This window comes from Ahaetulla prasina, chromosome 6 (genome assembly GCF_028640845.1).
Source record: "Ahaetulla prasina isolate Xishuangbanna chromosome 6, ASM2864084v1, whole genome shotgun sequence".
Lineage (NCBI taxonomy): Eukaryota > Metazoa > Chordata > Lepidosauria > Squamata > Colubridae > Ahaetulla > Ahaetulla prasina.
The window spans coordinates 42,839,795-42,867,464 of record NC_080544.1 but is presented as its reverse complement, the minus strand read 5'-3'; the positions used below and the strand labels follow the sequence as shown (position 1 = coordinate 42,867,464).

At 37.8% G+C, this 27,670-nt stretch overlaps 2 protein-coding genes across 5 annotated transcripts in view; one reads left to right on the top strand and one right to left on the bottom strand.

The window, feature by feature from the left end:
* C6H10orf90 (chromosome 6 C10orf90 homolog) overlaps positions 1-20,588 on the bottom strand; it is a 301,626-nt gene extending 281,038 nt beyond the window's left edge. Inside the window, exon 1 of the mRNA XM_058189026.1 lies at positions 20,450-20,588. The gene's annotated coding sequence lies outside the window, so the exon portion shown is untranslated. The remainder of the gene's footprint in view (positions 1-20,449) is intronic.
* Positions 19,741-27,670, top strand: part of DOCK1 (dedicator of cytokinesis 1) — a 513,270-nt gene continuing 505,340 nt past the window's right edge. The window contains exons 1-2 of one of the 4 annotated variants that reach the window (XM_058189022.1): positions 19,744-20,081; positions 26,145-26,239. Coding sequence is in view for 3 of the 4 variants with exons in the window: in XM_058189019.1 (XP_058045002.1) it covers positions 19,757-20,081 (325 nt within the window). In the remaining variant the exon portion in view is untranslated. Of the gene's footprint in view, positions 20,082-26,144; positions 26,240-27,670 lie in introns of all 4 variants that reach the window. The other 3 variants (XM_058189019.1, XM_058189020.1, XM_058189021.1) reach the window with 3 other exon arrangements.

Sequence of the window (27,670 nt, the reverse complement as noted above, 5' to 3'; positions counted from 1 at the left end):
TGATCCATGGTCGAGGTGATACAATATATTAAACTGTGTCTATCCCAGGATTTTTCCGTGACTCAGTAGTAGCCTCACATTAGCAGAGAGCCAATTTAATTTCAGTAGGCTTAAATATGCTCAGTTAATGATTCTTTGAAAAAGAAGCAATGTTTCCTAAGCAGCATTGCCCCATTTCCATACTGGGCTCAAAGAGTGGAAGAAGACAGTCAGCAAGTCTTTCCATGATTGACATCTTTTATGTAGGACACTGTCAGTTTTATATATTTGTGCACTGGAGAAATAAATATATCCTGGTGAGACCCTAAAACTGGTGATGGAGGCCTATTACATAGAGCAAAATAGGATGACTGAAGTTGTCCTAAGGGACAGCAGAGTTTACTGTACATTCTCTCAGGGCTGATTGTCAGTATTGCCCTGGGATTATACACCTGCAAATTAAAGGTGGCAGGTCAGGTGACAAATATTCTGCACTAATCTAGGCACTTATTTAGTTTGATTTTGTTTTAAAATGTTCAGCTGCTGAAATTAGAGATTGTTTAGTCGGTTGGAGCTTTCTTGTTTTTGGCACTTTTTTTTACAGGAGATTTGGAGTTCTCCTCCTTTTTTTATAGGAGATTTGGAGCTCTCCATTCATTAAGATCCCTCAGTTTCATGGAATCAGGCTCACCAACATAGGAATCATGTAGCTCAGTTCTATACGTTCAGTTCTATACGTTCTGTTACAACGTCCTTCCTGTTGAAGACTACTTCAGCTTCAATCACAACAATATACGAGCACACAATAGATTTAAGCTTAATGTGAACTGCTCCAATCTTGATTGCAGAAAATATGTCTTCAGTAACAGAGTTGTTAATGCCTGGAATGCACTACCAGATTCTGTTGTCTCTTCCCAAAATCCCCAAAGCTTTAACCAAAAATTATCTACTATTGACCTCATCCCATTCCTAAGAGGTCTGTAAGGGGCATGCATAAAAGCACCAACGTGCCTACCGTTCCTGTCCTAATGTTCCCTTTGATTGTATCCAATTTCATATAGTTATTACATACTTATGATTATATTTATGCTTATATATCGTATAGTTATTTCATGCTTATGCTTATATATACTGTTGTGACAAATAAATAAATAAATAAAAATAAATAAATATATAATAAAACTGGCAGGTCATTCCGTATTTTGTGATTCTAACAGCTCCAAGATTGAAAACGTTGATAAGGTCATTAAGTCAAAGAAACCACAGTGAAATTGTTCTCCAAAAAGGAAGTAGCTTTTTTTCGTTTGCTTGACTAAAAACTGTAACTAGAAACTAAAAGAAAAATTGTGAGAAATGTTGCTTTTTTCCCCCCCTTTAGAAAATGAACAAATGTGCTCTAAACATACATTTGATGGATTTTTAACTGAATAATTGGTGATGTTTAGGAAGATAAGAAATTCCATGTAAATATATGGCTGATGTTGGATTAATAAAAGTGGCTCTGTGATCAGCCCTCTTAAGACTGAATGGGGGGGACCTATCTAGGCTCGTGGTCATGTCTTGACCTCTTGAACATCCTGCTCAGCATGGGAAAATGTTAGTTGTGAGATGACACAATGCCCTTTGCCTCTTATGTATAAAACTGAGCCCTAATCAGGCATGTCAAGAAATAGATTTTGCACAGAGCCTAGGGTTTGTTTGTTTTTTGCCCAGAGTCCTAAGAATAAGCAATGGAGTTTACTGCAGAATCCAGATTGGCTATGTATGCAATTTGCATGCATACGTGTAGGTAGCCTCTTCTCTTGGATAACAATAGAAGTACAAAGATATAAGGATTAATTTGCTGCTTCTTTGCTGCATTTTCATATATAATTTCAAATCTTGTAAAAAAGAAATCACAGAAGCATATACATTACTTGCCCTTTATGACTTAATAATTGCTGTAAAAACTTTAAAATTATGATTCACAAATACTGCATGTCACCATGAGCACTTTCTTTTTCTTAAATGGGTATGAGTTGACAGAGCAACAATTTCAGTTCTATGGTGAACAAGTTTTTTTTTCCAGGCCCAATTTTACTTTTCAAAGTCTTTTGTCTTTTAATGCAAATGAACAAAACCAATATAGAGGAAGAGCAGAAATCTTGGCACTTCAAACACTCTAGATAATATTTACTTCTAATTCAAAGGAACACATTTCTACAATCAAGAGACAAAAAGGCACAGCATGAAGGAAAAATTAACACCACACAACCTTTGTGAACATTGCCTTCCAGTGAATTTCTTATTCCAAAGAAATTACAATTTCTCAAAACACTTCTTAGGTTAGTTGTCTGTTTTGAAATATAAAACATGCTTGTGTGCGCGCATTTAAAAAGAGAGAGAAGGACACACAAACAATTTTTGAAAAATGCTTTCTGAATAGGACTTTGAATTATACGTTATTGGAATAGAATAGAATAGAATTTTTATTGGCCAAGTGTGATTGGACACACAAGGAATTTGTCTTGGTGCATATGCCCTCAGTGTACATAAAAGAAAAGATACGTTCATCAAGGTACAACATTTACAACACAATTGATGGTCAATATATCAATATAAATCATAAGGATTGCCAGCAACAAGTTATAGTCATACAGTCATAAATGGAAAGAGATTGGTGATGGGAACGATGAAACGATTAATAGTAGTGCAGATTCAGTAAATACTTTGACAGTGTTGATGGAATTATGTGTTTAGCAGAGTGATAGCCTTCGGGAAAAAACTGTTCTTGTGTCTAGTTGTTCTGATATGCAGTGCTCTATAGCGTCGTTTTGAGGGTAGGAGTTGAAACAGTTTATGTCCAGGATGTGAGGGGTCTGTAAATATTTTCACGGCCCTCTTCTTGATTCGTGCAGTATACAGGTCCTCAATGGAAGGCAGGTTGGTAGCAATTATTTTTTCTGCAGTTCTAATTATCCTCTGAAGTCTGTGTTTTTCTTGTTGGGTTGCAGAACCGAACCAGACAGTTATAGAGGTGCAAATGACAGACTCAATAATTCCTCTGTAGAACTGAATCAGCAGCTCCTTGGGCAGTTTGAGCTTACTGAGTTGGCGCAGAAAGAACATTCTTTGTTGTCCTTTTTTTAATGATGTTTTTGATGTTAGCTGTCCATTTTAGATCTTGCGATATGATAGAACCTAGAAATTTGAAGGTTTCTACTGTTGATACTGTGTTGTCTAGTATTGTGAGAGGTGGAAGTATGGAAGGGTTTCTCCTAAAGTCTTCCACCTCTCACCATTTCTATGGTTTTGAGTGTGTTCAGTTCCAGATTGTTTTGGTTGCACCACAAGGCTAGTCGTTCGACCTCTCGTCTATATGCGGATTCGTCATTGTCTCGAATGAGACAATGTATGACTATAATTTGCATAGCAACAGATACAAAGGGGACAGGTGAGAGGATGCTAAATAAAGGGACAACTTATGCCATAAAATTAATGCTGATTTAGTCTGATGGATCAGGCAGCATCTGTTTCATTGTAATAAGTATGTATTGAATATTATCAGTATAATACATCCTTCTGAATAAACAGAATAAAATTGGTCTGTAAACAAAGACACTATCTATTTGGTGCTTATAAATCCCATTATATTAGTTTGGGTCACAGAAAAATATAATAACTGTTCCCGAGGTCTCTGTAAGTAGTGGCCATTATCTAGCTTCTAGTAGCTTATAAAATACTGTAGGTACCGTTCAACCATGCTGCATGCTTGTATCTGTCAATTTTTTTCAGTTAGTTAAGCATCCTGATCAGATTTTGTGTTTCAATTAATCCTCAAGGGAACACATGCTGCAAAAGGCCCATAGTACAATGTATTTTTCTGCAAACCTGAATGCGTAGAATTATAAAAGTGATAATGTCAAGTGAATAAGCTTGGACACTGCTGCAGTTGATTCATTTTGATTTTTGTTTTTACTCTTAAGAAATTAACTATACCCAAAAGGAAATTAGGCCTATAATTAACAAGGTCATGACAATTTGAGAGGGGAACAAATATTTTTAACTTTTCAGACTATGGTTATTATTCTGTCTACCCATAATTACTAAGAATTTCTTTAAGCAGCTGTCAAATATTGAAAATGAAGATAATTTGTTCTTACAAAGCAAGGAAAATATACACAAAAATGTATATAGCTGGCTATTTGCACTGTGAGATAATTGTTAAAAAAAGAAATTGCATGGTGGAAATCATCAATTATAGAATATAAGAAATTTGAGAAGTCATAATCTTATTTCATTCCGAGATAGTTTTATTAACTTCACAAAATCACCCATTCTTTCAAAATATACTAAATTGGCATTGTATATGTTAATGGATGGAAGGATTTCATATGCTTTTTTATTGGATGGAAGAATGTGTCAGCTCACTGAAAGCAGAACTCCAAGGCAGATAGATTACTCAAAGAACATGCTTGTCGGATACATCATATTGGCGCAGCTGGTGAAAACAAACTCTAAAAGTTCCCGCGGTTTTTATTTAATTAAAAGAGCAAAATTTCCCCTTCCCAGTTGCCACTGGTCATTGTCCACACTTCTCCTCCTGTCACAGCTACCTGTTAAGATGAACTTGGTTCCCACAGGAAAACTTTTTGTTTTGACGGTTAGACGGTCTATCTACTTCCCCCCTCCCTTCCCCCTCTCAGGGTTCATGGCAACTATGGGGCAGCTAAAGATGGCTTCAGCCAGGTTTGCTTCACAGTTGATAGAATGGCTAACCAAACTGTGGAAGTACATGTAAACAAATAACTTCATTTTTTAAAAGTAAATCTGATATAGAATTCAATTCTATTTGGAAACCATTTTTAGACTACATTTTATATACATAATTTTTCTACATCCAAAATGTGGGCTTTAAAATTTATATTTTAACTTGACATATAATCTCCATAGAATTTACAGTGTTGTTTTAATGTATTATTTAGCAAATAACAGAGTTGGAAGGGACCTTGGAGGTCTTTTAAATCCAACTCTCTGCTCAGGTAGGAAACTCATATCATTTCAGACAAATGGTTGTCCAAACTTTTCAGATAAAAAGTTATAGATTTATCAGTTATAGATTTTCTTTCTCTCTCCCTTAATGACTTCAGCTATGTTAACCAAATACCTTTCAAGGACTGTTTGAGCATAACCACACAAGACATATGTGAGGAAAAACTGAAGCATTTGAACTTTAAGACAATTTTTAACTATGGGTGGCTCTATTATTCTCTATTATTTTCTGGGGTAGCCCACGGCAGAGGAAACATTGTACAGATGGAAGAATGGATTTTATTAAATATTGACATATAGTAGAGGCTAATAACCCATTGTCATTTTCCCATAGTTCAGTATTTACTCCATGCTTTTTTGAACAAAGAATATAATTTGGAAGGATCTCTGAAGTTATTTTTTCATCAGTGTTCATTTTATTTGTGGAATGTGTAATTATGTGGAATAATTGTCATATAAATTAAATTTAAAAACGTAAAATCTAAATGTGCTACTATTTCTTAAGGATTCTTTGAAAATACTAGTTATATTTATAGTGTTTCGAGTGTGGAAATTGTCAACTATAGTACAGAAATAATTTTTTTCATTTTAAGTTTATAGCTCTCTTGATTTAATAAAAAACTTTGAAAAGAGCATTCTATTTTGTGTATATTCCCATCAGTCTCTGTTTTCATGTGTTATAAAATATATGTTTACACATATAAAGTTGCATATAAATTTTAAATAACTAAATATTGTTACATGTGTATGCATGTACATAAATATCCATATGGTGCAGGGAGTAAGATGTGCTCTAACTTGCAGTAGTTTTGGAATTGTAGTACCTTTAAATTTAAATCTAACATATTTAAAAGACCAAATAGTAGAGTTCTTATTCTTGATAACTATATCATACTCTGTTGATTAAACCATCCTAGTGGCAAAAGGCATTAAAATGTAGTACAGTCTTTCTGAAATGCTGAAATTGTCAAATGAAGAAAAATTGAGATTGGAAAGATTTTATCTTAGAAAAGGAAATATGCTTTTCTCAATCAGATCTATTATCAGAATCCTACTTGTAAAAAAGCTTTTGACAGAGAATGGCTGAAAGTGATTTGTAAAGAAATTTCTTTGGGTTCTCAAAGAATTAGGAGGTCCTCTGGAACAGGGATCACCAACCTTTCGAACCTCAGGGACCACTAAATTCATAATTTTAAATCCTGAGGACCACAAATATGATCTGCCTAATGACCAGCTGGGTGGGCGTAGCAAAGTGGCCATGTGACTGGGTGGGCATGGCCAACTCAATGCCACTCACATCGAGGGGCGCCTCTACTCACCCCTCTCCTGCCAGCCCTTCCTCACCTGCCTGCCCGGGCTCCTTAGGGCCCCAACAGAAAGCAGTTGCTGGAGCTAAACAGCCACCATGAGAAAGACTTGGCAAAACAGTTCAGTTCAAATTGGATCTGACTGAGAAGGAGACTCAGCAGAAGCACCTCACTGAGGATTATGAACATAGGCTTTCCAAGCAGAGGGAAGACCTGAAGGAGCGCAAGGCCAGGTACCGGCGCCTGGAGGCTCAGTGGGCTGAGATGGTCAGACAGTTCCAGACCATGATGCAGCCCCACTGGAACGAAGCCCTCTGGCTCCTTGCCACCAGAGGCGCTTCCCCCCAGCCTTCGCCCAAAGCCCACACCAGGAGGCTGAAGCAGACCCCAAGTTGGAATTTCTGCCCCCCTCTAACCTGCACAAAAAGACCCCAAAGGGGGAAACTCTGCAGCAACACAAACTTTCATTGCACATATCCGGCCCAGGGGCTGTAGCTTGAGGACCCCTGATTTAGTGCAATATAAAAAATGCAAATAATTTTTCTGGGGACCACCAAAATTTTCTCATGGACCACCAGTGGTCCACGGACCACCAGTTGGTGACTGCTGCTCTGGAACAATGTCAAAAGTAAAGCTTGGAGATACAATAAGAAGAAATTGGCTGAAATAATCTTATTTCTCAAGTAGAAGCTTCTACATGATCAGTTTACCATAAATAGCATAAACGCTTTAAGACATTAAAAGAACAACTCTTTAAGAAATTGTTAAGAACAACTCTGAATCCTTCCTTTTGCAATCCAACTTCTGCATCCAAATCTGATTTGAATTCCTTCCTCGTGCATCAGATTCAAAGTAAAAACTAGAAACAATTATTTGATCAAAGTCAGATAAAACAAAATTCTGTATTGTACATTTTATGTTTTAAAATAACCTTTTCATTGAGATGATGTATTTTCTGTGTTTATTACAAAAGATCTTTCATCCAGATAGCTATGTTTCACTTTACCTTGCTGCAGATATATTTCCAACAACTAGGGGATTTTCAAACACTAATTGTAGCTAATACATTTTTGTAATTTTAATATTAACCATCTCCCTCATTAATACATTGATTGTAATTCCCAAAAAATCATGCAAAGATGGTATTATCAAGGAGCTGGCTTTTTAGTAATTTCTGAAATTTGCATAATGAGAATTTATTTAATTTTATTCTAATGGTTATTCATGAATGGGATACAATGCTGAATAATCACTAGGTCTTGTCTTGTCTTTTTTCTTTTGATTGAATAACCACTGGTTATAGCCAACATATGCTAGAAAGATGCTTTTTAAAATGGTAATCCACTCTGTTTAAGGAGTGGTTGCAGGATTGTTTCTTTCTCTCTCTGACAAACAAATGTATTACTTGTTTTCCTAAGATTCTTCTTCTTCCCAGTGCTGAAGTTTATGGAAGCTTTTATTGGTCTCGTTACAAACATACTGTTGCTCCTCACCATTAAAAAAAAAACTTTTTAAAAAATTTCCTGAGAACTGAGAACATACATTTTTGCTATCTGATTTCACAACAATCAGTCCAATGTTTATTTTTTCCCACGTTTTTAACTAAATCATATATACCAAAGTGATTTAATAGATTATGCAATATTTTTCAAGGCCATAAATTATAAAATACGTACCTTCCTGAGATATCGCTTGATACTGATAGACAGTTTTTTTTTTGTTTACATTTATACCCCGCCCTTCTCTGAAGACTCAGGGCGGCTTACAGTGTATAAGGCAATAGTCTCATTCTATTTGTATATTTTTACAAAGTCAGCTTATTGCCCCCCCAACAATCTGGGTCCTCATTTTACCTACCTTATAAAGGATGGAAGGCTGAGTCAACCTTGAGCCGGGCTTGAACCTGCAGTAATTGCAGGCTTTGTGTTCTTAATAACAGGCTTTACCAGCCTGAGCTATTCCGGCTATACCCTTTTTAACAATTCAAAAGTTCTTACTGCTAAAATGTTATTCATATTTAGTTCCAACATGCCATTTTTCTAAATATATTATTATTATTATTATTATTATTATTATTATTATTATTATTATTATTATTATTATTATTATTATTATTATTATTATTATTATTATTTTTGCATTTATATCCCGCCTTCTCCGAAGACTCAGGGCGGCTTACACTATGTTAGCAATAGTCTTCATCCTATTTGTATATTTATATACAAAGTCAACTTATTGCCCCCAACAATCTGGGTCCTCATTTTACCTACCTTATAAAGGATGGAAGGCTGAGTCAACCTTGGGCCTGGTGGGACTAGAACCTGCAGTAATTGCAGGCAGCTGCTGTTAATAACAGACTGCATTAGCAGTCTGAGCCACAGAGGCCCCTATGATATGATATGATATGTGTTAAGTAAATAAGCTAAATGCTTAAGACAGTTAAGAATAAACTGAAGAAACAGGAGTGGTAATATTTTCACATTAAAAGATTAACAAAGAACTCATTTTACTTTATTTAATGCCAGCTATTTGTGGAGGGGGTATTTTATGGACTTTGACTAATATTTAGGACAACTATTACAATTTTAATTGAAACATTAACTAGGTCTTATTCACAATTAGAACAGAATAATTCTAAACAGGCTCCAGAACAGAAATCACCAGTTGCTACATTTCTGTCCATTTGCCCTGAATATTAAATTGATAAGTAAACTGGACCTTGCAAAAAGAACTTTTAAAATCTTGCTGTTGTATTGTACAAGAGTTTGGGAAAGAAAATTATAATTTCATAATTGCAGACAAGAATGAAATTTGTTACTACCGGTTCTGTGGGCATGGCTTGATGGGGAGTAATGTGACTGGGTGGGCATGGCCAACTTTTTTTTTACTTTTAAAAGCATTTTTTCTACAACCTCTTCAGCATAAAAAATGCTTTTAAAAGCCTCTGATGATCAGGCAAGTCAGCTGGGATCATCAGAGAAGCCTTTTAAAAGCATTTTTTTACAACCATTTTGGCTGAAGAGGTTGTAGAAAAAAGGCCTTTAAAGGGTTCTGATGATCCCAACTGAGTTGCCTGATCGCCAGAACTCTTTAAAAGCATTTTTTTACAACCTCTTTGGCAAAAGAGGTTGTAGAAAAGATGTTTTTAAAAGGTTCTGATGATCCCAGCTGAGCTGCACGATCATCAGAGGCTTTTTTTTTTTAACTTTTAAAAGCATTTTTTCGGTCAAAGAAAAAAATGCTTTTAAAAGTAAAAAAACACCCCTCTGATGATCACGCGGCTCAGCTGGGCATGGAGTGGGTGGCAGGGATTTTTGCTACCGGTTCTCTGAACCACCCGCCAATATTGTTACCGGATCAGGCGATCCAATCTGAATCGGGAGCATTTCACCTGATTGCAAAACAATCTCCCATAGAAAATGTAAAAGTTAGAATTGTATAATGAACTTGCCATTGGAATCAAAAGTCTGAAACACAGTTAAAACAAAATGTATTTTTTTTATTAAAGAAAACTGATGCTAAAAAAACAAAGTGCTGTATATAAGAGATATAGGTGATGCTTGCAATTTTCCTTCAAGCTAAGCTCAATAGGCATGTGAAAGCAAAGAGGAAGTTAAATAGGCGGGAAGGAAAAGTGAGACAAAGAATAGTTAGCTGATGAAAGGTACATGTAAGGGAGATTACAATTAATCATCAGATATTGATGGTTAGGTTTATAATTGCTAGGCTAAAGCCCACATGTGTTACAAATAAAATAGTGGCACCTTCTGCATATAATAAGAAAAGGTATGTGGGTTAATTTAGAAGCATGAATGGCTATAGATTTAAATTGCTGTATAAGTGAATTTGTATACATACATAGTCCGCAGGGGTTTGCGTGTGTATGTGTTTGTAGTAAAATGCCTTGCAAGACTGGGTCTAATTTATAAAAAAATCTCTTATGCAGGGATATCACAATCAATAGGTGTTTGTCAACAGAAATGTTAGCTTGATCCATAGCAAACCACATGATAAGGAATGTAAAGACACTAAATCAACAAATACTGCATAAAGACTGCATTTAGCACTGGATATGTATTTTTCAACAAGATGTGGAGGACTAAGTAATACTCAACTACTAACTCAATCTAAAGCCTATTTGTTGTTTTACTACTTTTGCTCCTGGATAATCTAATCCTCCAGTTTAAGGACTAGGTACATTTTAGCGATCACAGTGAGTAAAATAATAGACCTATAATTTGATGGATCATCTCTATTGCCTTTCTCATAGATGGAAACAATCATGGGGAATTAGACTATTCTGTTTACAAATAGTGAGCCCAGAACTGCATATTTGTCTTCAGTATCTCTTGCGTGATAATGCTTTTGTATCTTCTCTGCTCACAAATACTCTCTAATCTTTGGGATTTCACTAGCCGAAAGTGAGGGAGGGCATTAATGGATCTGAAACAGATATGAGTGTTTCCAGTGAATCATACAAAACATTCAAATAGATTTCTTAAGATACTACGGTTATACGGCAATTGAGATGGGAAACTGAAATGGCACCAGTAAAAAAACCCTCTAGAAAATAATTACAGTTTATTTTAATGGTATTAACCATTTGCTACCAAAATTTTAGGAAAGTTGCTTTTCTTTTAATACTATTTCAAACCTGCTTAACATTTTATGGGCATCAAGGAAGGAATTATTCTTGAAACTCCTAAATGAAAAGATGTTTATTTCAGTGTAATATGTACTTGATCAAACCATGACCTGCATTGATATTTTTTGAGATGACTTTTACTGATGAGGTCTTGTTTTAATAAGCTTAAAATTCAGTGAAGAGAGAAGTGTATTTCTCCTGTTTCTGAGTTGTTAAATATTCTGGGTCAAAGCACTGCATCTGAAAGCCTTAGGGTGCTGAATATCATCAGGGAAAATAAGCCAGGTAATGGTGGCCCCATTTCACCCCTTTAATCTTGACAGAGTGCAGACAGGATCCTCTAATGAGGTTGGAGATAGGCAGATTGCTCTAAGGATGTGGGAAGGTTTTCTTAAGAAACAAAACGCTGAAGTGGCCAGTTTAATGAAGGAAAAATTAGATTTGGGAGAAGATTCCCACTACATTCATACATTTATTGTCAAGCAGTACTTTCATTCAAATTTAGCGGAGGGAGGGGGTGGAGGATCTGAGCAAGAAGAAGAAAATGGGGAAGAACTGGAGGGCGTGCCAGGAGTCCAGGCGTTGCTTGACCAGAAGGATGCTAGGAGGTTTGTGTGGATGGGTGGGTAGGTGATTGGTGGGATACATTCGATTCAGTCTTGGCTCCTGGCCTACTAGACCCAATCGAGAAATCGGGCGGGATGCCCGCCGGGGGCTGGGAGGATTTGGGTTTGGCTGAGATACTCGCTTCCCAGCCGCACAGCCTGAGGGAGTTTGGCGGGGGCAGTCAAGCAACCTCACCAGGAGCGAGGGATCCCCGCAGCTAGCGGGCGGGCGGGAAAGGGCTTACCCACGCCGTATTTCTCCTCGCGCTTGGTGGGTATCTAACGCGCCATAGCTGAGGGGAGCCCGAGCCCGCCAGCCGTCGGGGAAAGCCGAGGCGGAGAGTGATGCAAGGGCAACGCTGCTAAGCCGCCATTTTCCAGCCTCGGTCGCGGCCACCCCGGGACAAGGAGAAGAAGAAAGTTTGCAGGCAACGGAGCGGTCATGTGATGCAGGCGGAGTTAGGGTTTGGGAGGCCCTGCCTGGATAGGAAACCCAGGCGATCGCTGCGGACGGGAAGGAGGCTCACTCGGCGGCACCGTCACCGCCGTTAAGCATCCTTCCTCGGGCTGGCGGGGCCTGTTTCCCCTCCTCTTGAAAAGTCGCTTCCCTTCCTGAGAATGACACTTCCCGGTTCTGAAACCGCCCCGCGTTGCTTCACCTTTCCGTGCCTTTAGCCACAAGTAGCCAAGCTATCCTCTCCCGGTGTGGCGGCCTAAGGGCGACACGTCATGCTTTTTTACCCGTGTAGGAAACAAGACCTCTAATTCCAGAACCAAATAAATCTCTGCAGTTGTAGATTACTCAAGCAATTCTTGTAGATTTGATTTGATTTTGTGTGTGTGTGATCACCCTTCCAAAGAAAGCAAGTTTCTACACTGGCTAAATGTTGAGAAAAGTCTAACAATGCCTTTTTTAGGAGAGGGGCATACCACTTGAAAGATGAACTCCCTTCAGATATGGAAGCATCCATCACTTCATTGGTCCAAGTAGATAACACCTCCTGGGAAATGTGACAGCTCTGGCCAAGAGAGCCATTGCCCCAACTGATCCTTTACCTGGCTATGGCTCTCTTCTCGCAGACGTCTATGCATTAATCACTTTATGTTACATTGCATTCTATATGCGACTGCTCCTAAAAAAATCACTGCTCCAGAATGTAGCTGCATAACCATGACCTCAGTGCAAGCTGCATTGGTTGCTGTGTGCTTCTGAATGTTAGTCAAGGTGCTGGTGGTAACCTGTAAAGTCCTTCATGGCATGGGTCATGATTACTTGAAGGCTCACCTTTCTTCTGTCACTTCTTCCTGTTTTGTAAAATCCAGCAGGTTCATGTCCCACACTGAAATAATGACATCTAATGTCAGTGCCATTAAGCCTGCATCTGGAATATATCCCTTCAGAATGTCTATGGAGATTCTCAGTCATCCAGTTCATAATTGTCCCAAAGGTGCTTTTTCAAGAGGCAACTGGACTGTCTAGTTTTTCTTTGAAGACGTTTCGCTTCTCGGATGGGACCTTTGGCCTCTCAGATAGACCCTACAGGAAACTTGACAAGATGAACTAATTCTATTTTTGTCAGCCATTCTAGCTAAACTAGACAGGAGGCACAACTAAAGGAACTAATTCTACTTTATTGTAAGGCTACATTAAAAAAATGTGTAAGTCTGAAATGTCCTACCACCATTTTTAACTGCTTGATCCATTAGAATGTATCCTTCCTAAGTTTCTCAGACTGTTAAATCGTTAGGGGTTCCTTTCTCTTTCCTAGGCATCTCTTCCCCATAACATCTTAATTGTAAGGTTACAATTCTGTTATATTACATTCTGTTACAAATTCTGTTTGTACTTGCAAGTCAGAAAGTACAAATCTGCCATCTCTTTTTACCAGGGGTGAGTTCTAACCGGTGTTACTACCGGTTCGCTTCGCACAAGCGCATTGACTGGCTGAACAGCTGAGGCATTGCAATCTGCTCTGCCATGCCTTTCAGTTGGGCTAAAAATGGTGGAATAAAGATAGGTATAGTGCAGCGGCGGGCAGGAGGGCCCAGATGATGGTCAGAGCGAACCGGTTTGCTGTCAGTTCAACATCTCCGCTACAGACTCTCTCAAACCAGGGAGAACTGGTAGCAGCCCACCACTGCTTTTTACTACCTGATAAACTAGGGTGGATCCTTTCTAAGTTTCTCCATTATACAAACACAGGCTCTCCCCTCACTTATCCCCTAGGCAGCATCTTCCTCACCCTCATCCAAGGTCATTCTCACATTCCAATACTTTCCCTTGACATCTTTGAATGAACTTTGGCTGCCATCGAAAGATTGTGGGACTTACCTTCATTCCCAGGGATGTTTGATACCTGGTTCGCCTCCAGGTTCATATAAGTTGGTACAAACCCTAGATTCAGGGTGACATGGGCTCCAGCTTTACCTGTAAATATTAGTTTGATTCTCAAAGTGTTTCATCCTACACGCTCCTTTTCTGCAGGTGCTACTGAGAAAATGACTTGGGAGAATTGGTGTCAGATTCACAGTTTATCTTTCACACTGATTAAATTAAGCCACTGAGAATCATTGGATACGAGATGGGCGGCGAATAAATTTTCTAAATAAATACTTTGCTATTCCTTACTGCGTTTATAGGACTGAAATCACTGAACTATAGTAGTTGATGATTGATAAACATTTCCCTAGTGCAAAAATAATTAATTCAATATATCTCATTGATTTTTTTGAACTGAAACAAACATATGTTAATTTATAAAGAGTGGCTATCTGTTATATTGTTATTTTACTGGCAGTTCAGTGATGCACAGTAGATGACATAAACAATTTAATAGAAAGACTGCATGTACATTAATCACATTATTATAGTCCATATTAGTTCTACGCTGAACATATTAAGGCTATGTTTCCTATTTGTTATGACAACTCATGTTTCAAAACAGATTTTAGTCTAATATTAACAGAAACAAATTCAAATAGTAAAAATTAAATTTGGTGGTTTTCTCACAAGGTTAATCTTTATCTAGCAATCCATATATAGGAGGTGGCCAGACTTGATTAGTTCTCTGGGAGGCTACTTTACTATCTTCAGCTAAATAAGAATCTGTCTGTCCAACTCTTAGTAGGTGTAAGAAATCAAGGGAGTGAATCCAATACTATGCAACCTGTTCTTCTTGCCAGTGTGTCCCAAGATACTTTTTCAAAAGACTTTCTCTTGTAAGAAAGTCCAGTTGTTCTTTGGAAAAGCACCTTTGGAACAATCATGACCTGAATGATGGAGAATCTCCATAGTCATTTTTGCCAGTGTGTTTTTAAGTTTAATTGAAATTAAATTAAGCCTTAGTTTTAAGATTGAAAACTTTAAATATTAACTAGTTAATCTGATTGAATTTTTACTTTTGTTCAGCCAATCTGATCATGCTTTGAGGTTGCCAAAGCTCTACTTAAATATTCCTTCCTGAGAATAATTAGGTGGTTGTTCTGAGGCTGACAATAACTCCATGCCTGTGAAACTCATTATAGAGATAACACTAGGTAAAAAATACTCTTAAAATATGTATTTATCCTCAATGGATTGTCTCCTAAATATTTTATTGAAAACTCTGTTAATCTGATTATTAATTTTAATATTTGTATTAAATTCAGTACTTTAATCTTACTATTGTATTTTCATTTTTCTTTTTGAATTTGCTGTTATTCATGTTTTATTAATAACTGACAATCATAACGCAGGGTTCAGTTTTTTGTGAGTTAGGTGGCCCATAAACATTTAAAGTTAAAAAGTTTTATGTTAAAAACATAAAATATTATTTTACATAATTCACCAGATTACTGCTTTTTAATTTTTTCATGCTTCTTCTCCAATAGTTGTAGGAAGAACTGAAACAAGTTCATCATCATATATTTTACAGCTCCTGTAAGTGATTTGATTCTGCAATTAACTTCATTCCAAAACACCAGGGAAACTTACCAAATCAAAATGTTGAAGTGTGTGTGTGTGCGTGAGTGGCCTTTAGAAAATGACTGAAATGTGGAATTTTCATTCGTCTGTTCCTCCTCTTAAAGAGAATATAAACTTTATGTATTTATTGTGCTTCTCCCCCATTATTAAGTTGCAGATTCTAGATTTCAGATTCTGAAGGTTAGCTACCAGTCACAGCAAAAAAAGAAAAGAAAAGCTGAAGCTATTGGAAAATTGTGATAAAACAATAACCCAACAATGATATTAATGACAATATCTCATTATAAATTAGTGAAATATACACTTTAAATTTATTTAAGAAACTTAGGGACTACTGTCATTTCTTAACAATTTTATTGCGAAAAAGGAAATTGTAGTGCTCCTGACTGAATATCTAAACTATAATTAAGTTCAGCATTATTTATTTAAAATTTAGGTTTATAACGCCCCACAGTTCTACACTGACTCTGGGTAGTATACAAATTAAAAACAGGTGTAATACAAAAAATAAAGTATAACTATAAACATAAGGGGGGAGATGAAATACAGGTAGTCCTTGATTTATGACAATTAATTCAGTGAATCTTTGAAATTACAATGGTGCTGAAACAATGGACGTGCAACCTGTGCCTGAAGTTATATGGTCTGGTACTTGGCAGCCACTTGTATTTATGACTGCAGGGACTCTGCAACTCTCTGCACCTAACTATCCCTCCCAATTTATGTCCTGTTAGCCATCCTGGGCAACAGCACTTGTTGGTGGCAACAGCACAGGGTCTGGAGAGTAGTCTCTTGAGCAATCTCAGCCAGCTGACAGCATCCCCAGATCTCTATTTGGGGTTTGGGAAAATGACGCTTTCAACGGATTGCAAGAATGAGATGCCAGCTTGGAGATTGGCTCAAAATGTCCTTGGTAAGAAGGCTTGGCACAGCCAGCAGCTGCCTCACACAGGCTGGGTGCAACTGTCAGCATCTGAAGAAAAAGGAAAGTGTGTTCCGAAAGATTTTATGGAACATAGAGAAGTGGCACAAATGGGGCTTTATCGAATGGTGCTAGCATGGAGGGCCATGGTGTGGGGCCTGATGTGACATTTCATTAATGGCAGTGACATCAAGAACCAGTAGCAAACATCCCTGTCCCCCTGCCCATGTCCACCCAATCACCCGGTTGCCTGCTTGCCACTTCTTTTGAAAACTGCTTTTAAAAGTAAAAAAAAAAAAAGGCTCTGACGATCACAGCTGAGCCACACGATCCCCAGAGCTTTTTTTTTTACTTTTAAAAGCATTTTTTAAACCTATTTGGCCAAATAGGTTGTAAAGAAATGCTTTGAAAAGGTTAAAAAAAGGCTCTGATGATTATAGCTGAGCCGCACGATCATCAGAGCCTTTAACTTTTAAAAGCATTTTTAAAAAATGCTTTTAAAAGTAAAAAAGATCGAGCGCCACAGCTGATCACCCCCCCACTGTCCTACTTACCCCACGCCTCCACATGCACACCTCCTAATTAGTGCATGGTGCATGCTATGCATGCGCTGCAGCGCATATGCACAACCAGTGAACCAGTAGTAAACCGGTTCAAATTTCACTACTGGAGTGGTGGCAGTTGATTGAAACACATGTGAAGGTATTCCTAGTCCAGGAAAATTGGCGATGAATCTGAGCAAAAACTTTCTTTCTTTGAGTAGGAGCTGTGAACCCAGGAAGATCAAAATTGCACAGTTATGTATGGGAAACTGCCACTCCATTCAAAACCAAGCACTAGAACACTCATGTACAATATATCTCCATGCTTTACTCAATCCAATTCTATTAAACTTTAATCAAATACAAAGAACATTTCAACCCAGGAACATTCTGACTTTAGCTTAAATGAACCAAATAAAGAATTCAAAGAATGGATTGTGTCTTTATGTAAATGTATTGTCCAGAACAGGAAGTGATGCATGGTGTTCCAGATGCAGCCCAACTCTATTTTGTACATCTCTATTGAAAACTACATTGAGCATATTGTTTGAACACTACACATTAATTTATATTTATTTACTAGATTTATATAGTAAATGTTTCACACAGGCACCTAACATAATAAAACATATAATAACAAGTTTCCATAAACACATTTGTGGTTTAGCATATTTTATAAATCTAGGAAATTCACATGTTATGCTAAAGGCTGATTTCCTTAAATATGGAAAAGGTTGTATTTTTTCATTAAAATCTCAAAGTAGGATTGTTTTTCATCTTTTGCATTATTTTGGTCACAGACATCTGGAAGTTTCCTGGTTGCCATAGAACACCTGTGCGAGTGGCATTCATGCATTTTGGGCAAGGTTTAAATCTTACAGTAACTGAAAATAAAAACTTTTATCCCTAGAAGAAAAAGTGAATGGAAAAGAGAAATCCAAACTGTTCTAAGAAGATACAAGTTGTGTGAGAAAAGGTAATTCAATTAATTAGCATTATTTTCTATAAATTGATTTAGAAAATAGGACACAAGCATGGAGCTTGTGTCCTATTGTGAAACACAGGTTTCTCTTCCTTTATGACAATTGATGAAAGTTGGACCATAAGAAAGGCTAAGCACCAAATAATTGAGGCCTTTGAACTATGGTGCTGGAGAAGACTACTGCGAGTCCCTTTGAAAGGCGATCAAACCGGTTAGTCTTGGAGATCAACCATGACTGCTCTTTAGAAGGCCAGATCCTGAAGATGAAACTCAAATACTTTGGCCACCTAATAAGAAGGAAGGACTTACTGGAGAAGAGCCTAATGCTGGGAAAGATTGAAGGCAAAAGAAGAATGGAACGACAGAGAATGAGGTGGCTGGATGGAGTCACTGAAGCAATAGGCGTGAGCTTAAATGGACTCCAGAGGATGGTAGAGGACAGGAAGGCCTGGAGGAATGTTGTCCATGGGGTTGCGATAGGTTGGATGCGACTTCGCAACTAACAACAACATAACAATTGATATTATGTAACTTACCATTTTTGTCCAAGGATCACTTTAGGCAAAAAAAGGTTATGCAATTTACGCCTAATCAATTTGCACCAAAAGTTTGGAAATATGCCAAGCCTTCTGCCAAAATTCCTTCCACACTTTCCTGTCAAATCTCTTTCTGCCCTCACTCCTGCATTTACCATTAGGCTGTGTGGTTCTAGTATTGCAAAATATCATCTTTCCCACTCACCTCCATACCCGAAATAGTTAGATAGTCCTTGACACATGACCACTATTGGGACTAGACTTTTTATTACTAAGCAAGGCTGTTAAATGAGTCACACCAAACCATTTTGCCACAGTTGTTAAACAAATCATTCAGTTGTTAAGCGAATCTGGCTTCTCCCATTGACTTGCTTGTTAGAAGTCAGCTGGGAATAGTAATCACATGACTTCAAGACTCGGCAACCATTGTAAATACATGCTGGTTGCCAAGTGCCTGAATTTTGATTATGTGGCTGTGGTGATGCTGCAATGGTCATAATTGCTAGGACTGGTGTGGTTGTAAGAGAGCTTTTTCAGTCTGTTGTAACTTTTGCTAAACAAATGGTTGTAAGACAACAACTACCTGTGCAACTATTACTGTCGGGTCAAAATTCCCTTACCCAAAATGAAAAGGACCAGGACCTAACACAAGAAACCAATTTGGACATCCTATATCATGCAGAGGTTGGTGAAAGATCCTTAGCATTAGAAAGGATGAACCTACTGAGTGCACTATAATGAAGAGAGCTAATAAAATTAGTTGCTTTGTCTGCCATAGAATTGTATTTATTAGAAATCCAGATGAAGAAAATGCTTTTTCTTTTCATAAAACCAGAGACATGTTTCAATAACGTAGTGCTTAAGACTAAGGCTGTAAAAAATAAGTACATGGAGATATTTGGCTGAAAAAACTTAACACCACATCCAGCAACTCCCTTTTTCTACTGGCTCAGCCTCTTGCATTACCTGAACTCTCTCCATGCAGGGTTTTGGGGGAACAACTGAACCCTCTATATTCCTGGCCACAGGATTCGTTTTCCGTGTAACCCATTTCCTAGGTTCCCGGGACCCTCTGCCCTTACTTAGATGAATCCCTTGGAAGAAGATAGCTTGGCTACTTGTGGCTAAAGGCACGGAAAGGTGAAGCAACGCGGGGCGGTTTCAGAACCGGGAAGTGTCATTCTCAGGAAGGGAAGCGACTTTTCAAGAGGAGGGGAAACGGGCCCCGCCAGCCCGAGGAAGGATGCTTAACGGCGGTGACGGTGCCGCCGAGGGAGCCTCCTTCCCGTCCGCAGCGACCGCCTGGGTTTCCTATCCAGGCAGGGCCTCCCAATCCCTGGCTCCGCCTGCACCACATGACCGCTCCGTTGCCTGCAAACTTTCTTCTTCTCCTTGTCCCGGGGCGGCCGCGACCGAGGCTGGAAAATGGCGGCTTAGCAGCGTCGCCGGCACCGCCGCGTCAATCCCCGCCTCTCCTCCCCGGCTTTCCCCGACGGCTGGCGGGCTCGGGCTCCCCTCAGCTATGACGCGTTGGATACCCACCAAGCGCGAGGAGAAATACGGCGTGGGTGAGCGCTTTCCCTTTCCCCTCTCCCGCCCGCCGCGGGGATCCCTCGCTCGTGGTGCGGCTCCCGGTAAACTTCCTCAGAAGTTGAGCCTGCGCGGCTGAGAAGCGGATCTCGCAGCCAAAGCGAAATCCTCCCCGCCCCTGACGAGCAAGTGACTTGTCCTTTATCCCTTTGCTACCCGACGCCTCACTGGGGCGCTTTTGGGGAAGGGTCGAGGCTGGCGGGAGAAAGCGGCTTCATCCCTTCTCAAAAGGCCCGCGCTGATGAGGAGGGGAGGGGGGCTCTATTTTCGCTTTACTTCACATTTCCTCGGCCGAGAGAGGCTTCTATTTCCTACCTCCTTTCTTTCTAGTGTCGTTTAGACTTACCTCTTCCTTGATATTTTAGTCCTTTCATTATTTTCCCCTTTTCTTGGTTTTAATTTACACGCCCCCATGTCTTCCACGACTTTGTTAGGGAAACGAGGTCCAACTGAACTGCACTTTTCTAACCTGCAGAACAGGACTCAAGTTTCTCCCAACACCCAAGTTTTCCCCATTGCCTGCTGAATTCTCCTTTCAAAAGAAAGGAAGTGGAAATTTTGTGTCTACTGTTTTTTAAATCTTCCTTCCTCAGACTTACTTTGATATAGAATACACAAGTAGGAATGAATCTCTGTTGGATATTGCTTTTTTTCTGGAAATCTGGCTAGTGATTGGTGCCATAAGCTGAATATGGAGTCAGAAATTTTTTAAAAAATATTCTTCTCAGCAAATTTCCTGACGGAATTATAATTGAGTCCCATTGCAGGACACACTAGTATCTTGCACTATAGGAACTCAGCCTGTCTTGTTAGTGTTCAATGTTGTCATGAACATGCAATTATATTGTCTTGAGGATAGATATGCAGAAATAAACATTAAAGGTGAGATTCTTACTATCAGTGAAACTTTATTTGATTTATTGCATGATTTAAGTAATGGGGAAATAAAATAATAAATCTGAATGAAATGTATTTCTTCTATTAAGATGACAGTTACATCAGAAATTATGTCAGAAGTACAATTCTCAGCTATGTGTGAAAAAAGAAGAAATGTTTCATCTAAGAAACGACTTGCCAGATATAGAGTTTTAAATCTGGCAGTGCAAGAGTACATTATTATTCCCATAGCTGTGTGCATAGATCATACTAAGCCATAGTTTGTTGAATAATCTAGGTTTACAACCCTGATTTAATTCAGTTTTCAAAATACTGTTGTTTGTAGGCTGACTAACAAACTAGTGAGCAATAATTAGGTTGACATGTATTTTCAATGTGTTAATAAATGTGTTACATCCAGAATATTGGATAATTTATTAAATCACAGTTAAGTTCACAAAGAACAAATATACCTTGAGAGCATAGTTTGTGGTTTTCTAGATGTGAGTGTGCTACATTTTTAAAAGTATTTTTCACTATTGCCATATTTACTTATCAACATTTGAAGAAATGCACATTGTGCCCACCCCTGTGATATATTCAACTATCCAATAAAGAAGCTATTCTTAGTTTCTGATGCTTTTTCCAAACTAAGTAGAAAAATAACAGCAGTAGGATCTTGGGGATGAGGAAAGAGAAGTGCAAAATTCTTTATTCTTGTACTCTCATGAAACATTTGCACTTACTCAGGTTCTCCCCCGCCCTTCTCTGTCTGCCATATGTCTCCTTTATTTGTGTGGATTTTGAATGAATCCTTGGTAGTAAAGAAACATAGCTGTTGTATCCTATTAATAGGTCAAAATCTGATGTTTAGTGCTTGTTTTAACAAATGTATTATCTTATAGTATCTAATTTCACTCATATTAGGACTGTTGGAAAGTATTGAAATAATGAACATGAAATTATGCAATAGTATTCAGTATTTATATTAGTAAAAATAGCAGATAACGCTAAATAAACTTTCATAGTGCATCACTTGTGGTTTTGTTTCATGTAATATGTGTCTTGTGCAGGAAAAAAACCTATTTTATCTGTTGCTTTTCTCTAACCTGGTTCACAAAGTTAAGCTATTATTAGTGCTGTGAGATCTGGACTGCAAACTAATAGAGAACTAATAGAGACAGCAAAAAAAAATCCTGAAAATTCTAATTTTGTCTAATGGTTCTAGGCACAGATCTGATAACCATAATAATAATTGTGGTTATACAGTAGTAATTGACTTAAAATATTGTGCATGCTGTATTTAAAGTATTATTTATATCATATGTTTTGTAAATCTTCTATAGTTTATTTAATACATTATCATTAAGCAAACCAAAGAGCAAATGGGTCCTTGATAACCCACATTATATGGAATAAGCCACACTTGGAAAATGTATTCTTGTTAAGTTTAAATGAAACAAATTACATTATCATACTATATGATTGGTGAAACTACATTGAGTGGCTCATATGCACCAGGAATCATTTTTTAATTATCCAACTGCATGGGCAGGGGCCTCTGAAGAATGTATGCATCTTGGTATCAAAGTGCAAGTGCTGCCTCTTAAGTACTTTCATAGCTTATCACCCATATTTTAATTTATTTTTTTCCTTGAACCCATGTGACCATCTGAGTAGTCTGTAGTTCATTCTATTGTGTGAATCCAGAATTTTGAGTTGATTAAATAAACTATAAATAAACCTTCAGTTTTTCATTCTCTGACTAGAAGTAATAAATCACAAATACAGGTAGTCCTCGATTTAGGTTTATTCATTCAATGACCATTTTAATGTATGGTAGCATTAAACAAAGGATCTAGTCCCCAGAGTTATGGCCATCGTAGCAGTTGTGATCAAAATGTTGGGAGCTTCAACTCCTGACCACCCACCTATCTCCCCCATTTATGCCTTTTTGTCCCCTGCCATCCTAGCTCTACTTTACCATCTTGTTGCTCCTGCTGCTGACCAAATATGTCAGCCCTTGCCCATGCAGGTGCTGGCTACACACTTTCTTCCCCAGGTCATGCATGTGTTTTCTCATGAGGAAAGTGAGCCTCATGTGGCCAGAATCTGCCTTGTAAAGGCTGGGCACACCTCAGTCATCAGCAAGAGCAACAAGATGGAGAAGGTCAGATGGCGCGCAGGATATAGAGAGTGGCTGGGCTGGGATGGCTCTGGCTCTGGCTGCAGTCTTGGGACTGGATTTCATGTGGCAAAGGGCTTCATTCTAAGTTGTAGCTCAGGGGCTTCTTGCAGCCTCAGAGCTGTGGTGTATCAAGAAGCCCCTTTACTTCACACTGCTGGGCTGGACTGAGACTGGGTTTTGTGCTGCAGTTTAGAGGTTTTTTCCAGCCCCAGAGCAGCAGTGTGCCAGGAATCCCCTATGCCACAATGTGGCAAGCACTCAGAGCTATGTGCTCTGGGGCTGCTTGCTGTACCACAAGGCAGGATGCAGGATGGTCAAAAGGGCACAGATGGGGGAATAGATGGGGGGAGGGGATTGAAGAAAAGGCAGTCCCATACCTTATTGAATCTCATGGCTAGGAGAGACAGCCCCAAAATACTTGGTTTGAAGTGGGTCTCAGCTGATGGCTGGTGGAATTTAGTTAATGCTGATGCCAGAATTGCTGTTACTAAGCAATGCAGTCATGTGATGTCTTGCTTTACAATTCCATTATTTAGAGATGATAATTCAAGTGCTAAAAAGTCAAAGACTACTTGTACTTCAAGTGATGGAGACATTCATCTGTTTGTAATGTAGTATTGTTATAAGGCAATAAGATACCCTGATGATCTGTGAACAGGGGCTGGTTCTCTAAATAATATCATTAAAGAACTCCTGTTTCTGATTTATCTTGGTAGATTCCCCCTATTATTTTCTTGGTTGTGAATGATTAAGGGATACTAGTAACATAGGCTTCATTTCATATGCTCTAACTGCTGGTAATTGCTTGATCTGAACCTTGATTGTCCAATTTAAATTCAGTATTTCTGAGGGTCAGATGTCTGTTACTGCTTTCACTTGATTAAATAAAGAATTAGTTATACACTGACATTGTTTTCTGATTATTGACAGAAAATGTTTACTTACTTGTACATATACTACCATGTTTGGTTTTTGTGGCATTTATTGCTTGTATCATATCTATCCAGAATTCATTTTGAAGCAGTATTTTTAGAAAATATTCTGCCAGCTTTAGAGTATCTGAGAATTCTTCATCAGGAAAAACTAAGGGTCCCACATTTTTGTGAGCCAATAGACTCATCAGAGAGCACATTGTAGCTAATCATACACATTGATTACCCTGGTAACTGTAGTTAATTATCAGTTTACTGTTGTCATGTTTTCCTGGAAATATAAGTATACTTCCAAACAAGATTTTGATTATAGCTATCTTTCAATTTTTTAAAATGCAGTTGAAATTGTATTGTGATTGGTATTTTGAGTTAGATATAAGCTGTCACCTTATTGAGTTTATGGATGATACTAAACTCAGTATTGCAAAAATCAAATGGTTATGAGGAGTTGTAGAAAGATCTTTTTAAGGTGGGAGAATGATCAAAAGACAAATATGGTTCAATTTAAATAAATGCAACATTATGCATATTGGGTCATTAGATATAAACAAACACAGATGCGGCTTGAGCTGTCTAACAAACCAGTAAAAAGATCTTGGGGAATAGTGGATAGTGAAGATGTAAACAGGGGGGTGTGGCAGTTGTGAAAAAGGCAAATTTAATTTTAGGAGATATTAGGAAAATGGTTGATATAAAATGTCATCTTTGTAATACAAAAATAGTTCTTGTTTCTACATTTGAAAAATGTGGAAACAACACAGAACAAGGCAGTAAAAATAATCAGAGGGCTCAGCCTTTTTTCTTCCATAAGAAAAGGGCATTTGAGATTCTTGCTTGGAAAAATAGGTGATTGAGGGGCTATATGACTGAGGTACATAAAATCATGTGTTGTGGAGAAAAAAGTTGGATGAAATTTTCTATCCCTTCAAACACTAGGACAGGGGTTCACCTGAAGATGGAAGAAAATTTAGAATAAATGCAAAAAGCACTTTGTTATACAGAACATAATTAATCTGTGGAGTTCATTACAAGATGTAATGATAATCACTAATTAGGGGGATTAGATAACTTTATGATACAATAGGATTATTGGTCTTGACTATCTATTATAGTGTCTTGATTTGGGGCAGCATGTCTCCATATACCAATTACAGGTGAAATATTGATGTCTTCATCTACTTGTGAGTATCCCAGTGACATTGGATTGGTCACTGCAAGAAACAAAGCGAGAGACTAAGATGGGCTTTAGCTTGATCCAGCAGACCTATATATATGTTTAGTTAGAAGGATATCTACTGGTATTTCTAATTTTTTTAATGGAAAAAAATTCTCAAAAATAAAAATCAGGTAGGATGAGAAGCTTGGCTAGCATCTGGAGAAGTCACTAGAGGTGGTGCTTGCCTAAGGCTGGTAATTGGGATTGAAATTTTCATCTCTAAGCAAGGTAGTCTTAAAGTATGACATTATATGACTGCACTACTTCCAACTGCAGACTTGGAAATCCCTGATTACTGTTGTTAAGTGAGAACTGCATGGATCATTAAGTGATGACCTCACATCACACTTTCCGACTCCCTGCTCTCTTCCCCTTTGACTTTGCTTGGCTAAAGATGGCAGAGAACATTGACAAACTGGTAGGGAATGCTGCAAATTACAATTATGTGATTGAGGAACACTGTTGTAATTAGAAATCTGATGTAAGGGATGGTGGCTTATGAAGGGGGTGGTGGTGTGATAGACTATGGTGAAGTGGCAGTTTCCGAGGAAAGAAGCACATTCCAAGGAGGAGGGGATGATAAAAGGCAACACAGTCTTCTATCATGCCTGGAGCTGGATCAGATACAGAGGAAGAGAGTTAGGGTAGCCACTCCCTGGAATCTCCTAGGATATATCCTTTAGGGTGAGAGTAGTATTGGTTTAGTCTGTCAAGATTCTGTCTACTGATGTGAGCAAATAAAGAGCTGAACTTTGGCTGAATTGTTCTATGTCATACTTGGGCTGGGCTAACCCAAAAACAATTACCACTTTTTTTGGCACTGTTGCAGGTTTGAACCATCACTGAACAAATGGTTATTAAATGAGCACCACTTGTACACTGGGATCCAAGAAACAAGATAGTGGATTATCTGGAATTCTGCAGGTTTGAGAGTGATACAGTGCACAGTGCTTTGCATATGAAAGGAAAGGGTGCTTTGGAGTATACAGGAGTCTACAGATAGCACCTGTCTATAATCCATTAAAACAGTTGTATTTTTCCCAGATAGCACAGCATCTGGAGGAAACTGCACAGCTCTATTGCAAAATTCTCTTAAATTGGACTTGATTTCTATGATGACAGAGATACACATGTAGTTGATACAGATTATATTCCAAAATATATTGAATATTTTAACAGCCTTTCACGTTTTTGTCTTGCTATTCAGTAATGTTCACAGCTTCTCTATTAAACTTTAATTAGCGTTTGATAGAAAAAGTGAGAGATTTATGAAATTTATATTCTGCAGTGATGCTGTTTTTGAAGAAATATTTTTCACTTCATTTAATATACCTGAATCAGTTTATATTCATTTGCATGTTAGTTCTTTCTGAAACAAACAGAATATATATATACAAATATATTCTAATTAACTAATATGTAAGTGAGAAAGAAATTTTCTTTGTAGAATGAAATCTTAGTAAGACAGTGCAATATATTGGGTATTACTCCTTTAACATTATTACTTGGTGCTATTGCTGTGATTGTTTTGCTTGTTTTTGACTTAATATGATATGCATGCTTGGCATTGTGATTTGGAAGTCCTGAGTTATCACTTAGCATCATGTATGAATGCCACCAGTTGAGTTTTTTCTTTAAAAATAATATATTGTTTAGTGTGATAGGAAAATTCAAAAATAGAATTCGATGAGAGAGAGAGGGAGAGGTTATCTAGTGCTTTACAAACCTCAACTTGATGGGTTAAGACACTGTGTTAAATCCAAAACAAACAATAGTGTGATGTCTGAAGCCAATCCAACTTCCAAACTACATAGATAAGCAGTATTGGAAGGCAGGACCATGTTTTATACTTGAGCTATAATGTGGTTTGTTTCATTTTCACTTATGCAAAAGTATATAATTGTGATTTATTAAATACATTTGATTAAAGAAACCATGGCTTAGCACAGTAAGAATTAGACCAATGTATCTTGACAGATGGACAATTTATATATATGAATATATAATATGGAATTCATGGAAGCTTATTGATAAACTGCTGCTTATTGTAGGGGATGTTACACGGCTGTTTTCATGGCAGTCATTGTAATTTCAATTGGGATATTCTTCTTAGTCCTGAACATGTGAGGCTCCAATCTCATATAAAACAAACAACTTTTTATTCAAAATAATTTATAAGTTGTGTCTGTTCTACTTTACAAGAGATATTCTGCATGATTTGTGCATGTCAGAATGTAAATGGAGCATTTTGCCCTGATGCTATAGTTTATATATATAATTTCTGTTCTATAAATCATTTAAATCCCAGAAAGAGATTCTTGATTTAAAATAACACTTTGTTGTTATAATTGGCAT